Source organism: Oreochromis aureus, linkage group 3, assembly GCF_013358895.1.
Source record: "Oreochromis aureus strain Israel breed Guangdong linkage group 3, ZZ_aureus, whole genome shotgun sequence".
NCBI lineage: Eukaryota > Metazoa > Chordata > Actinopteri > Cichliformes > Cichlidae > Oreochromis > Oreochromis aureus.
The window spans coordinates 33937033-33950903 of NC_052944.1; the positions used below are offsets into that span (position 1 = coordinate 33937033).

At 43.0% G+C, this 13871-nt stretch overlaps 1 protein-coding gene across 2 annotated transcripts; it reads left to right on the forward strand.

The window, feature by feature from the left end:
* The first annotated feature begins 357 nt into the window (after positions 1 to 357).
* LOC120439105 (putative C-type lectin domain family 20 member A) lies at positions 358 to 4605 on the forward strand. 2 transcript variants are annotated; one of them, XM_039609821.1, is made up of 6 exons: positions 358 to 592; positions 697 to 741; positions 882 to 1247; positions 1574 to 1921; positions 2415 to 2503; positions 3605 to 4605. In XM_039609821.1, the coding sequence occupies exons 2-6, from the start codon at positions 705 to 707 to the stop codon at positions 3704 to 3706; spliced, it is 942 nt and encodes a 313-aa protein (XP_039465755.1). In that variant the 5' UTR covers positions 358 to 592; positions 697 to 704; the 3' UTR covers positions 3707 to 4605. The 2 variants fall into 2 exon arrangements, with proteins under 2 accessions (XP_039465755.1, XP_039465754.1); XM_039609820.1 differs by having other exon boundaries at positions 700 to 741.
* Positions 4606 to 13871: the final 9266 nt, after the last annotated feature.

Below are 13871 nucleotides of genomic sequence, written 5' to 3' on the forward strand. Positions count from 1 at the left end.
GGGATTATTTGTCCTCTATGAGAAAGCGAGGACTTCTGAGTTATGTCCTCCTGCTTCTGATATGAAAAACGCTTTAAGGAAAGTCTATGATAAGTCATTGTCTTTGCAGCTTAATCAGCTTTTATGCTTGGCACATGTTGAACAAATGCAAACCACAATATTCAAACTTTCTTATCTTCTACAGGCAAACTTACTGCTTACGAAAGCATTTCGTACTTCGAGTCATCTTTCTTCCTGATGGATATAAATCCAGTCTTAAGGAAAATATAAAAGACTATTAAGAATACTTGATGAGATAGAGTCTTGTCAGTTTAAGCAGCAAAGCTCTCAGTGGAGATGATGAAAACCGTGGCATTATTTCGTTTAGGAATCTTTACCATTAAATATAATACTTAGTTGAGTTTATGTTCGAGACGTGTCCGATTTCGTGTTTGCTGGAGGTCACAGACATGCAAAACTCCTTTTCTTGAACAAAAGTAGGTTTTTGCATCCACCTGCGAGGACATAAATCCAGGCGGACACCTGCTTTGAATTTGCAGATTCAAGAGAAGACTGCAGACGGCTTTTCACGTCACAGCTGTCTCCATCACAGGTAGGAGTTATTGGTGGCTTAGATTATTGTGCATCTTTTGCCTGAAATTTGAATGTAATCCATCTTTCTGTGTTTTTACGAGTATACTTTCATCTTTCTGAAAGCAGAGACCATGGAGAAGAAGATGTTTGGCATCTTCCTATTCTCTGGTGAGTACATTTTCTCTCTTACCTTTAAAATCATTGATCAACATCAATACTGAAGTGTTGAAGGATGGATGTAGAACGCATAAAAGTTGTGATACAAAAGCTTTTTGTTGGTTTTTTAAAATCTTTGTCATTACACACAGGTCTGTGCCATTTCACCTTCTCTTACCAACGTCCTCTGTACCACTTTATCAACGACCCTAAAGACTGGCTCACTGCCCAGCAGTACTGTAGAGATACATACACTGATTTGGCAACCATAACTGATGAGCAGGACTTGGAGGATTTAGCAGGTCTTGTGGGGTCTGGTGGTCCCTTGGTGTACTTAGGTTTGTACAGAGATTGGGGCTGGTCAGTGTCTGAAAATGATGACTACATTGAAGGAGAACCTGCGTTCTGGAACTGGGCAACTGGTGAGCCCAGTGTTCAGTCCTGTGCAAGCATGTCAGCAACAGGGGGATGGTATGCTACACCGTGCAACTCCACTTTGAGCTTCTTCTGCTACACTGGTAGGATCTTTAACAGTTTTTGTGTTTCTTACCTCTTGTGTGAGCCACAGTCCCCCCCCCCCCCTTTGCTTTGAAACGAGAGTCAGTCTTTTAACCTTAAAATGAGAGAGTTATAAGCAGCCAAATCAAAAATTACGCAATTACAAGCAAAATTCATATGAATTATGGTACAGCAACTCTTTGCACTTTGTTTTATAACATTCTGGAAACCTTTGATCTAACATTGTGCACCCCAGGATCATGATTATTATGTAATTCGAGATATTAAAATTACTCTGCTGACTAACTGAGCATTTTTTTTTTCAAACATTTGTTTTTTTCTGTAGCACTTGCCACTGACGTTTCTAAAAGGTTTGTCCTGATCACCAACCCCATGGACTGGCTCTCTGCTCAGAGCTACTGCAGGTCTAAGCACACAGATCTGGCCCGAGTGCGGAACCAGCAGGAAAATGACCTGCTGCAAGCCATGGTGACAAACCAGCAGGTGTGGATCGGCCTGACCAGGATGTCCTGGAGGTGGTCTGATGGAAGCCAACCCTCGTTCATACCCTGGAGACTCTCGGTGTTAACGTCAGCTCAGCTCAGCGATTGTGGTGTGCTTGAGGTCAGCAGCAATCCTCTTGGGATGGTCCAAAGGAGCTATGCTGAAAAACAGCCCTTTATTTGCTACACCGGTAATCATTTCTTTCTTCTGTCATAAACCACAAACTGTGATTTGTATGATAACCCTTTAAAAATTCGCAGAGGTCAAAATCATTATCAGTGATGACTAGCTCTGTAGTATCAAAATAAGTCATTTTGATCATTTTTTAAATTTGTTTTCCCAAATCGAAGATAATATTATCCATCAAGATATATATTGTCACCAAATACAGGGTTACTGTTCAAAGTGTATTTATAATAATTTTCAAAGAGTGTGTGTAAACCTCGTGGGATCTGCAGTGCAATGTAGTGGCAGAAAGTCGGAAGGACCAATTCCTGTAATTAAAAAATAAAAGGTGATTAGAGCAAGAAAACTAAAGGCAGATATAACTGGAAAGCACCGTTGAGGTTTTACACTTATATTACAGTGTAGTTTATCAATATATGTATAATTGTATAATTACCACTGTTAGCATTTGAAATGACGATGAACTAAAATTAAAGAGGAATTTATAACCTTACCAGCTCCTCGGAAGAAGACCTTGGTGCAAATGCAGCTCAATGCTGATGTGGACATGACAGACCCGGGTTTGAGGGAGTCCGTCTTGAAATGGGTAAGTTGTGTACAGCCATAAAATGCCAAGTAAAGTTTATGTAATGAGAACAATTGCCAGACATTTTTGAGGTGGACTGAATATCAACTCTGTAGGTCACTGTAACATCAACATACATTTTAAATGGACACAACTTTATTAGACTCTTTTGTACAAACTTTAAAGGTGACCATCTATACTCACTGGACAGTTTATCACATACAGTGTAGTAGTACTCAGATAGTCTCATTTTTGCCTTCAGGGAGTTTTCATTTTTCATGGCTTTGACTAAACAAGTTGCTGTAAACATTCCTCAGACATCTGACTCCATATTGCCGTAACAGCATCACACAGTTGCTTCAAATTTGTTGCACATCCATGATGTGAATCTCCCGTTCCACCACATCCCAAAGGTGCCCTAATGCATTGAGATCTGGTCACTATAGAGGCCATACAGTGAACTGTGGATACAGTAGATAGGCATGGTCAGGAACAACATTTAGGGATGATGTGGTATTTAAATGATGCTTCCTAGTACTAAGATGCGCAGGGTGTTCCCAGAAAGTGTCAGATTCTGACTCTTTCTGAATGTCGCATCAGAATCTGAGACATATTAAACATTTTTCTAATCTTCTTTTGGCCTAATTTGGTGAGCCTGAGTGAACTGTATCCTTGGATTCTTGTTCTTAGCTAACAGATGGGGCACCCAGTGTTGTCTTCTGCTGCTTTAATCTATTAGAGATGCTCTTCTGCATAACTTGATGTAACAAGGCAGTATTTTCATTCTTCTCTGACCCCTGACATCAAGGTATTTTCAACCAGAGCACTTCAGCTCACTGTATATTTTCTCGTTTTCAGAGCATTCCCTGTAAAGCTTAGCTATGGATTGTTGGAAAATCCCAGCAGATCAGCAGCTCCTGAAATACTAAGACCAGACTGTCTGTCACCACCAACAATGCCATGCTCAGTGTCATTTAAACCCCCTTTCTTCCTCATTCTCATGCTCAGTTTGAACTACATGCCTGAACGCGCTGAGTTCCAGCCATGTGACTGGTTTATTAGATTTGCTAATGAATGTTTATGTTTCGATATAACCATTAAATTTTTGTTTCTCTTACACAGGTTAAAAATAACCTGGGCGGCACATCTGATGACCTAAATGTGAGCTGGTGGAAACCTCCAGAAAAGAAATACCTCTTAAAGCATCAGAAATGCCCCCCATAGTTGCCACTGTTTGTTTCTATATCTGCATAAAAGAGGCTCAATATCATAAACGTACCTAATGTACCTTTGGTATATTACATTTATCATTTGCAAAAGTGAAAACAAACAAAAACATCTGTTCTACTTTTCATACAACTTATTGATTGATTTGTTCTTTATTTCTTAGGTTATATCTGTATATTTCCTTTTTCTGTTGGAGTGCATAAATAAACATGAAGGAATGCAAACTTTCAGGGTTATTTAAGGTGATGAACGACTAAAGAAGACGAGTTGTGTTTGTCTCATCAGAGAGAAATATCAGATCTGAAAATGAGCATCTACCTTGAATCGAGCTCAACTAAACTGGATTTCCATGTAGTTTGCATACCTCGAAGCAGGCCTTAGAGGACTTTTTCTAAATTGGTCATGAGGTGAAGTTAGAATTAAAATACAAGCCATTCTATAGGGAATATTCAGAACTGACTGCTGGGCTAATGCCATGCTAAAGCTAACTATTAGATTATGCTACTGGGGCCCATTTCGGTGTAAATCTGCATGTTAATTCGAGACCCGTCAAATCATTTAATCCTTTTTAATGAAAAGAACAAATCTCTGTAACAGTAGTTGAGGACAAGCTTTCTAGTTTTAACATTTTGTTCATTCATTATTGTATTTAAAGTATATGAAGATTGCTCTCTTGTTAAGAGTGTGGTAAATACAGTTATTCTTTGGTGTGATTCGACTTTAACTTGGACAGATTTCCTTTTATTTAGATATTATTGATCCTGCTGTGTGTGCAGGTTGGGTGGCTGCTCACTTCCACTCTGCTTCTTCCTCTTAGTGACATCAGTTTCCAGTAATTTGAGGAAAAATACATTTTACAATCCCCGGATTTCTCTTTGCAGTGTGGAATGTTCTTTCTTTAATGACACAATAATAATAAAGAGTGAATTCTGTAAGAGATTTTTTATGATTTGATTTCACCAAACATTTAAGAGATCTTTCATCACAACAATTCAAGGATTTTTAGAAAATCAAATTTCTTCATTGAAGATGATTTCTCCAGGCTATTCTTACAGGTTTTAATGATGCATGTTTTAGTAGTTTCAACAATCTCCTTGGTTGTTTTCGTTGCTTTATGCTGGCCCTGCTGCAGAGTTACATGCTCAATTATTTTCTGCTGACAAACACGCCTGTAGGGATTTGCTTCTGTAGCTTCATTTTGGCACCACCTGGTGGTACAATAACATATAACTCAACACACAGTCTCCACTATATTTAACTGAGATTATGCCTTCTTTTTTGAGCAACTGTTTTATTGAAACATTGAAACATAATCTGAAATTGCTTTCAACTAAGCTGTGATGCTATAATTTTCTAACTAAATCGCAGCTAATAAAAAAATCAAAGAGAGGTAGCCATTGTAGGAATATGGAGTTACTGCTTGCTGGCTCCCAGGCCTACTCTGGCCTGATGTTGTAGCACGTACCAGAACCCCATCATTAAATAGTCGGTCTGTCAGCGTGTTTTTCAGTGGCAACCCCAGGTGACCATTCATTGCATAGACAAAACTCATTAGACTTATTTGGTGGCTTATCTATTGTAAACTTTTTAGAGTTCTAAGTATGTGTTTGTAAATTCAATATTCTGTTGAGCTACATGATACCCTGGAGTAAGACTCGTTAACTTACCTAGTCTGTTAACGATCTGACAGAAGGCTGGAAGAGTCAGCTCACTGCTAGGGAGCAGGTTAAATTCAGTTCAATTCAGTTTTATTTATATAGCACCAAATCACGACAGCAGTGAGCTCAAGATGCTTATACTGTAAAGCAAACAAACCACAATAATAGAGAGAAAACCCTAACAATCACAAAACCCCCTATGAGCAAGCACTTGGCAACAGTGGAAAGAAAAAAACTCCTTTTTAACAGGAAGAAACCTCCTGCAAAACCTGGATCGGTGGGGGCGGCCATGTGCTGTGACCAGTTGGAGGCAGGAGGAGGGAGACAGGACAGAAGAATCACTGTGGAAGAGAGACAGATAATAATAATAACTAATGATTAAATGCAGAGTGGTGTGTAAACACATGGAGAATGAAAAAAGATCAGTGAAGAAGAAACACCCAGTGCATCATAGGAAGCCCCCAGCAGCCTAGGCCTGTTGCAGTGTAACTAAAGCATAAGTTATATTTATCTGCTGACACGGAGAGCTAGAGACCCAATGGCAGAGATCTCATTCCTGTTATACTATACTATCACAAAAAGCAGGCAGGTACACGGGCGTCCCCACAGACCCTCGTGCTAACTGGGATCAAAGCACAGTTGTCGATGCAGAAAGTATAATCCCTGTGTGTCTGTCTCTCAAGTTCAAACTGAGATCTGGTTCCACAGAAGAGGGGCCTTTCATTCTAGGAACCACAAGTAAGCCTACAGTGCAAGAGCGAAGTGCTCTAATGGGGTGTTACTGTACTGTACGGTCTTTAAGATAAGATGGGGCGTGATTATTCAAGACCTTGTGTGTGAGGTGAAAGATTTAAAATTCGATTCTGGATTTAACAGGGAGCCAGTGAAGGAAGCCTATATAGGAGAAATATGCTCTCTGTTTCTAGTCCCTGTCAGTACTCTTGCATTTTGGATTAACTGAAGGCTTTTCAGAGAGTTTTTAGGACATCCTGAATAATGAATAATAATGAATTACAATAGTCCAACCTCAAAGTCATAAATGCATGTATTCGTTTTTCAGCGTCACTCTGAGATGCGATATCTGTTTTTTAGAGATATTGTGCAAATGGAAGAAAACAATCCTATATATTTGTTTAATATGTGCACTGAAGTCAAAACGACCCCAAGAATCCTCACAGTGTCACTGGAGGCCAATGTAATACTGCCCAGAGTAAGCATGTGGCTAGACACCATGTTTCCAGGGTTTTTATGGTTGAGTACAATAACCTCAGTTTTATCTGAATTTAGAAGCAGGAAATTAGAGGTCATCTTAGTGTTTTATGTATTCAAGAAGTTCTTCCAGGAATGTCTTTGACTGAGTTGAGTTAAAATTGAGTTGAAGTTAATGGTCACTTCTGTCCATGAGTAGAATTTGTTAGTTATTACCATTCCGCATCTGCTGTGTGAATCAACAAACCTTGCATGCAAAGTAGTATTTTATGCTACTTTATGGCTTCATGAGGTGCCAATACAGCTTCAGTTGTTTGTGATGCAAATTAAATTTTTTATTATGTAACAACGGACACTGAAATGTACCATGACAGAGCCCAGGGCATTAACTTCCGTACTCATTCTACGGGTCAGAACAATGTAAAGACTGCTTTTTACCAATATATTATAAAACGTCCAGAAGATTTTTTTTTGTTATTTTTTTCATGTCCCAAACCTTCAGTCAACTTTGTCACAGTGGGGGCTCTGCAGTCATCACAAACTTTGTCATAATTTAAATTTGGGAGTTAGATGGTTTCAGATGGCTTCAACTCCTGTTGTTGCTGAGACAGGATGAAATTCTTACCATGTCTGACTAGTGTCAGGTTTATGAGTTTTATGGTTAAGTGTAGAGGTTATCCTTGTGGAAATTGCAGTGTCAGTTTGTCATGGTAATTAGTGACCTTTTTTTCAGTGAAAACATTACAGGCATAGTTACAGTGGCCTGCAAAAGTATTCGGCCCCCTTGAACTTTTCCACATTTTGTCACATTACAGCCACAAACATGAATCAATTTCATTGGAATTCCACGTGAAAGACCAATACAAAGTGGTGTACACTTGAGAAGTGGAACAAAAATCATACATGATTCCAAACATTTTTTACAAATAAAAAACTGAAAAGTGGGGTGAGCCCACCATCAGATTAACTGGATCTGGATCAACTTCATATTCTGGCAGAGTTGAAATTTATCACAATAACAGCTGGAGAACAGTCTGTGATGATGGCTGGGACTTAATGATGCTTAGGTGCAATGTTCCCTCTAAGCTGCGCGCTTGCGCAACTGCGCACTGCTGGCACGGTCTCTGCGCACAGAAAATCTGCGTTGCGCAGAAAAAAAATCTAACCTGAATTGAAATTAAAATTAAAACTTTAACAATTCTGTTTTGCAGTGTTAGTCAGTAAGTGACTGGATGCTCCTGTATGGGATTAGAACGATGCCACCTTATCCCATAGTCCAGCCAATAATGCGATTCACATTCGTATACACGCAGCTAATCAATGTCGTTGACAGGCTATGACAGCGTCCTTATGTGCCGACACCGGTGTTTTAGCTAGCAAAGCGGCGTGGCTGATGTGCAGTGAAGCCACGTTAATGATAACGTGTACAACCATTGGAGATGTGAGCAGGACAGACGGAACAATTGACGAACAAAGTGTGGACTTTATACCAGTTTTTAAATTGTGTTGATAGGCCACGTAAAACCAGAGTTATGATAAAAAAAATATATGCAATTTTTTTTTTTCCTGAATACTATCGTTGTTTATATTTACTGCGGGAAGAAACGGTAAAAACGGCGTTTTATAAGGAAAACGCTCGAAAGCGGTAGGTGGTAGAATCTGGTTGAATACTGTAGAATCAGGTGGAGGTGACCATGTTGTAGCCACACAGACGCCCAAGAGGGAAGCACCCCTGCATAAGCCCAGTCAAGTTATCACACTTCGGGTCACGTGGGCCCATACTCTGGGTGGGAGGGGAGTACCAAAAAATGCATATGCCTGCTGAATGGCATCTATGGCCAAGTGGGAGAGCCTGGGCATTGACAAGGGTCTGCCCATACCCCAGGATTACAACAGACAAAGAGCTGGTCCTCCTAATGTTCTGAGTGTGCCTCATAAATTCTGTCAAGACCCAGACAGGGCAGAGAGAAACCTGGTGCAGAGCTCCTGGTTTAAGCCATGGGAAGTGAATGTAGCTCAGCAGACTGGGACAAGTGGAACTCGGAGCCTTCAGAAGAAATGCAGGGTTAATCCTGCAATCTTTATGAACTACCAAAGCAAGTAGCTTGCCAATCATTCTGGCAGATGTAATGGCTATCAGTAAAGCTGTTTTGAGGGAAAGCGTTTCAAATCAGCATCCTTTGTGAACTGTGAACTGTCAGCCTCTGGGTACGTTTTGGAAATCAGGAGATCAGAGATTATTCATTCCCATCTCAAAGACAAATCTCTTACAGGATATATATTGATGTGTTGTATATAGAAGAGACAAATATTGATCTTTTAATGTATTGGCTTCACTACATTTGTCTGAAAGTTTAATTATATGGATAAAAAAAATCACAAGTTGTTATTAATTGCATGTTTCGGATAAAATTTAGAGTATACTGATGTATCAAATATTCCTATATTGGGTGAGAAAATCTTGACATATCATAATTACTCATCAGGAAGCCACTACATATGGTGGTGGCTGAGACTCATTCTTTGCTGGATTGTTAAACTATGCAGTTAGTAGACACCAGCTCCCTTAACCTGTGACTGTGCTTAGTCCGTTTCCCTCATGACTAACCTCATCATCCTTCTTCTTGTGTACAGACCTTCCCTGGTTTCCTTTCCCTGGAGTATTTGGAGAGACTGCCTGAGCTGAGTGAGTGAAGAGAGTGTTGGATTCATGGAGCCCCTGTTTCCTCACCATTACCTGTATCTATCACCCTGGTGTTTTTGTCACTGTAAATAAACCCACTAAACCTGAACTCTGAATGATGCCATTGAGTCCACTCCGCCCATTGTCCATGACATAAACCTTCTTTTTATATAAATCTATATATAAATAATTGTTTCTCCTCATTTGAATAGTTAATGACGGCTTCTTTTCATACGGTTCATCACGAGGGGAAGAAAGGAAAGACAAAAAAGATGGCAAGAAGGCAAAAAGATGGCAACTATGTTTCTTATATTGTATTATCACTGGTGACCATTCATCCATAAATCTGTCTGTTTTTAACTGTAGTTATAAGTAATTTTGTTTACAGCAAAGACAGTCTTTGGACAGTTTTTACACTCCTTTATACTGGGAGATTCTGACGTCCTCGAGGACAATCTCAAAATATATGCATAATATTCCTGATCTGCCCACAACCTATAGAAACAAACAGAAATGAATAGGGACAAGGATGTGATAGAAACACATAACTCCAACCGTTTAATAATAAATTGTGAAAACTCATACTTTGAGTTTGTTCATCTTCTGTCATAGGGAAATGAACCCGACAAAAGCAGAGCTGAATATTGATCAATCAAATAGGAAACTTTGTGACTATTTTTAATTTAAGTCCAAGGAAAGATAATTTCCATGTAGTTTGCATCCCCTGAATTAGCTCATAGATGACCTTTTCTAAATCGTTGATGAAAATGTTGCTATAGCATTGGCAGGACAAAGAGCAGCCACAGTTAGACCATGTGACCAAATGGGGCAGCAGAGTCTTTTTCTCCCATCTTGAGGTAGTTTTAGCCCCTTTCTCTTAGTACCGATTTGGGTTGGCTCAGCATGGTTTTTAGGGGTTACCTTTAGGTGGTAGTACCAGATACTTTTTTAGTACCTACTCGGCCAGGGTTCCTGGCAATCTGAAAATGTGAAGTCAAAAGACTACATGCCACCGACTGGCTAGTCAGTGGCGTCACTCGATGAGTCATGAGAGCCTCTCCTTCACAAAAATCAAAACTGCCATTTTTGAAACCCGGCAGTGAGGGAAATTAATAATAATAATAATAATACATTTTATTTGAAACCACCTTTCAGAACACTCAAGGTCACTGTACACAGCAGAATAATAAAAGCAACATAAAAGCAAGCAGTTTACACAATCATAAAAGCATAAGACATAAAACAAATTTAAAATAGCAGAGTGGAGAGGTTATGTGGGATAAGCTATTTTGAACAAGTGAGTTTAGAGTTGGGAGTTAAAGAGAGAGAAGGAAGTGATATTTCTTAAATCAGGATTTAGGGAATTCCAGAGTCAAGGAGCAGAGCAGCTGAAAGCCCTGCTCCCCATGGTGACAAGATGGGGGAGGGGACGGAGAGTGAAAGGGAAGAAGAAGATCTGAGACACCGAGATGGGGCGGTGATCTGAACCACATCAGAGAGATATGGAGGAGAGAGATGATGAATGGCCTTAAATGTGTACAAGAGTATTTTGAAATTGATACGATATTTGACTGGGAGCCAATGAAGCTGCTGCAGGACAGGAGTGATGTGATGGACAGAAGGGGTCCTGGTGATAATACGGGCAGCAGAGTTCTGGACGCGTTGAAGCTTGTGGATGGATTTTTGAGTTAGACCATAAAGAAGTGAATTACAGTAATCAATCCGGGAAGTAACAAGGCTGTGAAAAGGAATGGCAGTGGCATGTGGGGTGAGAAAAGGACGGAGACGACTAATGTTGCACAATTGAAAATATGCAGACTGAGTGACATTATTAATGTGTGAATTGAAAGAGAGTACTGTCAAGGATGACACCCAAGCTTGTCACAGAGGAAGAAACGGAGACCAGCGAATTATTCATGGTAACAGAGAAACTGTTGGTTCTGGATAATGTTGATTTAGTGCCTACCAAGAGAAGCTCGGATTTTGCTACATTTGCTACAAAAAAAACAATATTGTGGTCCCTGAATCTGACTAAAAGCCATACACTGAGCAGCATGTATACCATTGCTTTAACATCCTCCATGGTTGTGGCATTTGTTTCACATACAAATGATGCCATGGGACACTTGGCTGGATTGCTACAATGACCCCACACACATTAGGTGGTACTTGATTATAACAGAAAATGAGCTGCGTTGTGTAGATTGGAGTAAGGTACTAGTGGAAAAGGGTCTTTATACACATGCTAGTAAGTCATGAAGATAAGAACATAGCCACTGTGTCATGAAACGCTGTGTGGCAGGCAGGAATTGGACCCAAAATGCAGGCTCTTAGACACAAGGGATGAACTCAAAACCACAGCTTTATTCACGGGCTGGGAAAGCATACAAAGTAAAGTAAACTAAACCAAACTGAGGAATAACACACTAAACTTACAGGGAGACACCAGGAGATCCACACAGCATGAGGGACGACGCGACACTGACTCAGAGAAACACAGGGTTTAAATACACTGGGAAGTAATGAGGGGAATGAGACACAGAAGGAGAGCACAGCTGGGAGAAATCAGGACTGACGAGACAAGGGAGCAAAGCAGGACACATTTACATAAGACACGGACCTTCAAAGTAAAACAGGAATTATGACACAGAGACACGAACTTGGCACAGTGGAGACAGCAACTAAGAAACATAGAGACATAAACCATAAGACAGGACTCTAAGAACCGAAAGACACAGAGGGAAACTCAACATGCAGACAGACTACACAGAACAGAGGGGACACAGAGAAATACGAAGGGCAAGGGATCAAAACTAGAAACGATACAACTCACAAGCACAATATTACAAAAATCATAAAGAATTAAACATGCTGGGTCAGGGGACCCAGGACCCTGACAGTACCCCCCGTCAAGGGCTGGCACCAGACAGCCCAAACACAGAAAACAAAACCAAACAGAAAACAACCCAGGGCGGGCGGCGGGGGTCCAGGACGGAGGGCACGGAACAGAAAACAAAAGCAGGGCACAGGAAACACCGGAGCCCAAGCAAGCAGTCCAAACACAGGTCAGCTCAGGGGGCCGGCCACGTGAGAAGTGGGAGCAGAACAGGTCCGGAGGCCGGCCGCGCGGAAGACGGCGGCGGCAGCAGAGCGGGTCCGGAGGCCGGCCGCGCGGAAGACGGCGGCGGCTCTCAAGCGTTGGGCGTACTGGTCGAGGCTTGGTGGCTGTAGGACTTGACGAGGCAGGACCAGACGGTGGCGTGGCAGCCACAGGACCAGGTGACGTTGAAGCCGAAGCAGAGGCCGGACCAGGCGTGGGCGGCGAAGCCGAAGCAGAGGCTGGACCAGGCGAAGATGAGGCTGAAGGCTCGAAGGCTGGACCAGATGAGAATGGCGCTGCAGGCGACGGCGTGGAAGCCGGAGACGGTGGTGCTGCCGGAGACGGTGTGGGTGAAACAGCTGCAGGCGTCGGCGTGGGTGATGCAGCTGATGAGGAGGCTGCTGCAGGCGACGCTAAGGCCCGAGCTGGACCAGGCGACGCTGAAGACTCGGAGGCTGCAGCTGGCGAGGATGGAGACGGAGCGGAGGCTGGACCAGACGAGGTGGAGGCTGAGGCCGAAGCTGGACCAGGCGAAGCTGATGACGCTGAAGAGGCTGCAGCTGGTGTGGTAGCCGGAGGCGGCGGTGCTGCAGGCCGGAGCGGTCCCTCGGACCCTGCAGCGGAGACGGGTTGCTGAACGGGCCCCTCGGACCCTCCAGCGGAGACATGAGACGAAGGCCGGAGCGGTCCCTCGGACCCTCCAGCGGAGGAGGCAGGTGGCTGAACGGGCCCCTCGGACCCTCCAGCGGAGGAGGCAGGTGGCTGAACGGGCCCCTCGGACCCTCCAGCGGAGGAGGCAGGTGGCGGCGTGGGAGCCGCGGAGTGCTGGATGAACTCATCTGAGCTTCCAGCAAGTGTTGCTGTAGAGACAGAGGGTATAGGGACCCCTGGCTGAATGTGTAGAGGACCAGGTGAGCTAATGTGTCACTGACTAGGGGACTGAGCGGCTACAGGGACCTGGGCTAATGGTTCAGGTGGGAGCTTGGCTGCTAACGGTGGTGAAGTAGGTGACTGCACTGGGGAAGGCTGAACTGCAGGTGACTGCACTGGGGAAGGCTGAACTGCAGGTGACTGCACTGGGGAAGGCTGAACTGCAGGTGACTGCACTGGGAAGGCTGAACTGCAGGTGACTGCACTGGGGAAGGCTGAACTGCAGGTGACTGCACTGGGAAGGCTGAACTGCAGGTGACTGCACTGGGAAGGCTGAACTGCAGGTGACTGCACTGGGGAAGGCTGAACTGCAGGTGACTGCACTGGGGAAGGCTGAACTGCAGGTGACTGCACTGGGAAGGCTGAACTGCAGGTGACTGCACTGGGAAGGCTGAACTGCAGGTGACTGCACTGGGGAAGGCTGAACTGCAGGTGACTGCACTGGGGAAGGCTGAACTGCAGGTGACTGCACTGGGAAGGCTGAACTGCAGGTGACTGCACTGGGGAAGGCTGAACTGCAGGTGACTGCACTGGGGAAGGCTGAACTGCAGGTGACTGCACTGGGGAAGCTGAACTGCAGGT

Coding starts and splice junctions, on each gene's coding strand:
- LOC120439105 (XM_039609821.1), top strand. CDS start 705: ATGGAGAAGAAGATGTTTGGCATCTTCCTATTCTCTG. Junction 742..881: donor TGGCATCTTCCTATTCTCTG/GTGAGTACATTT, acceptor CATTACACACAG/GTCTGTGCCATTTCACCTTC. Junction 2,504..3,604: donor GGGAGTCCGTCTTGAAATGG/GTAAGTTGTGTA, acceptor TCTCTTACACAG/GTTAAAAATAACCTGGGCGG.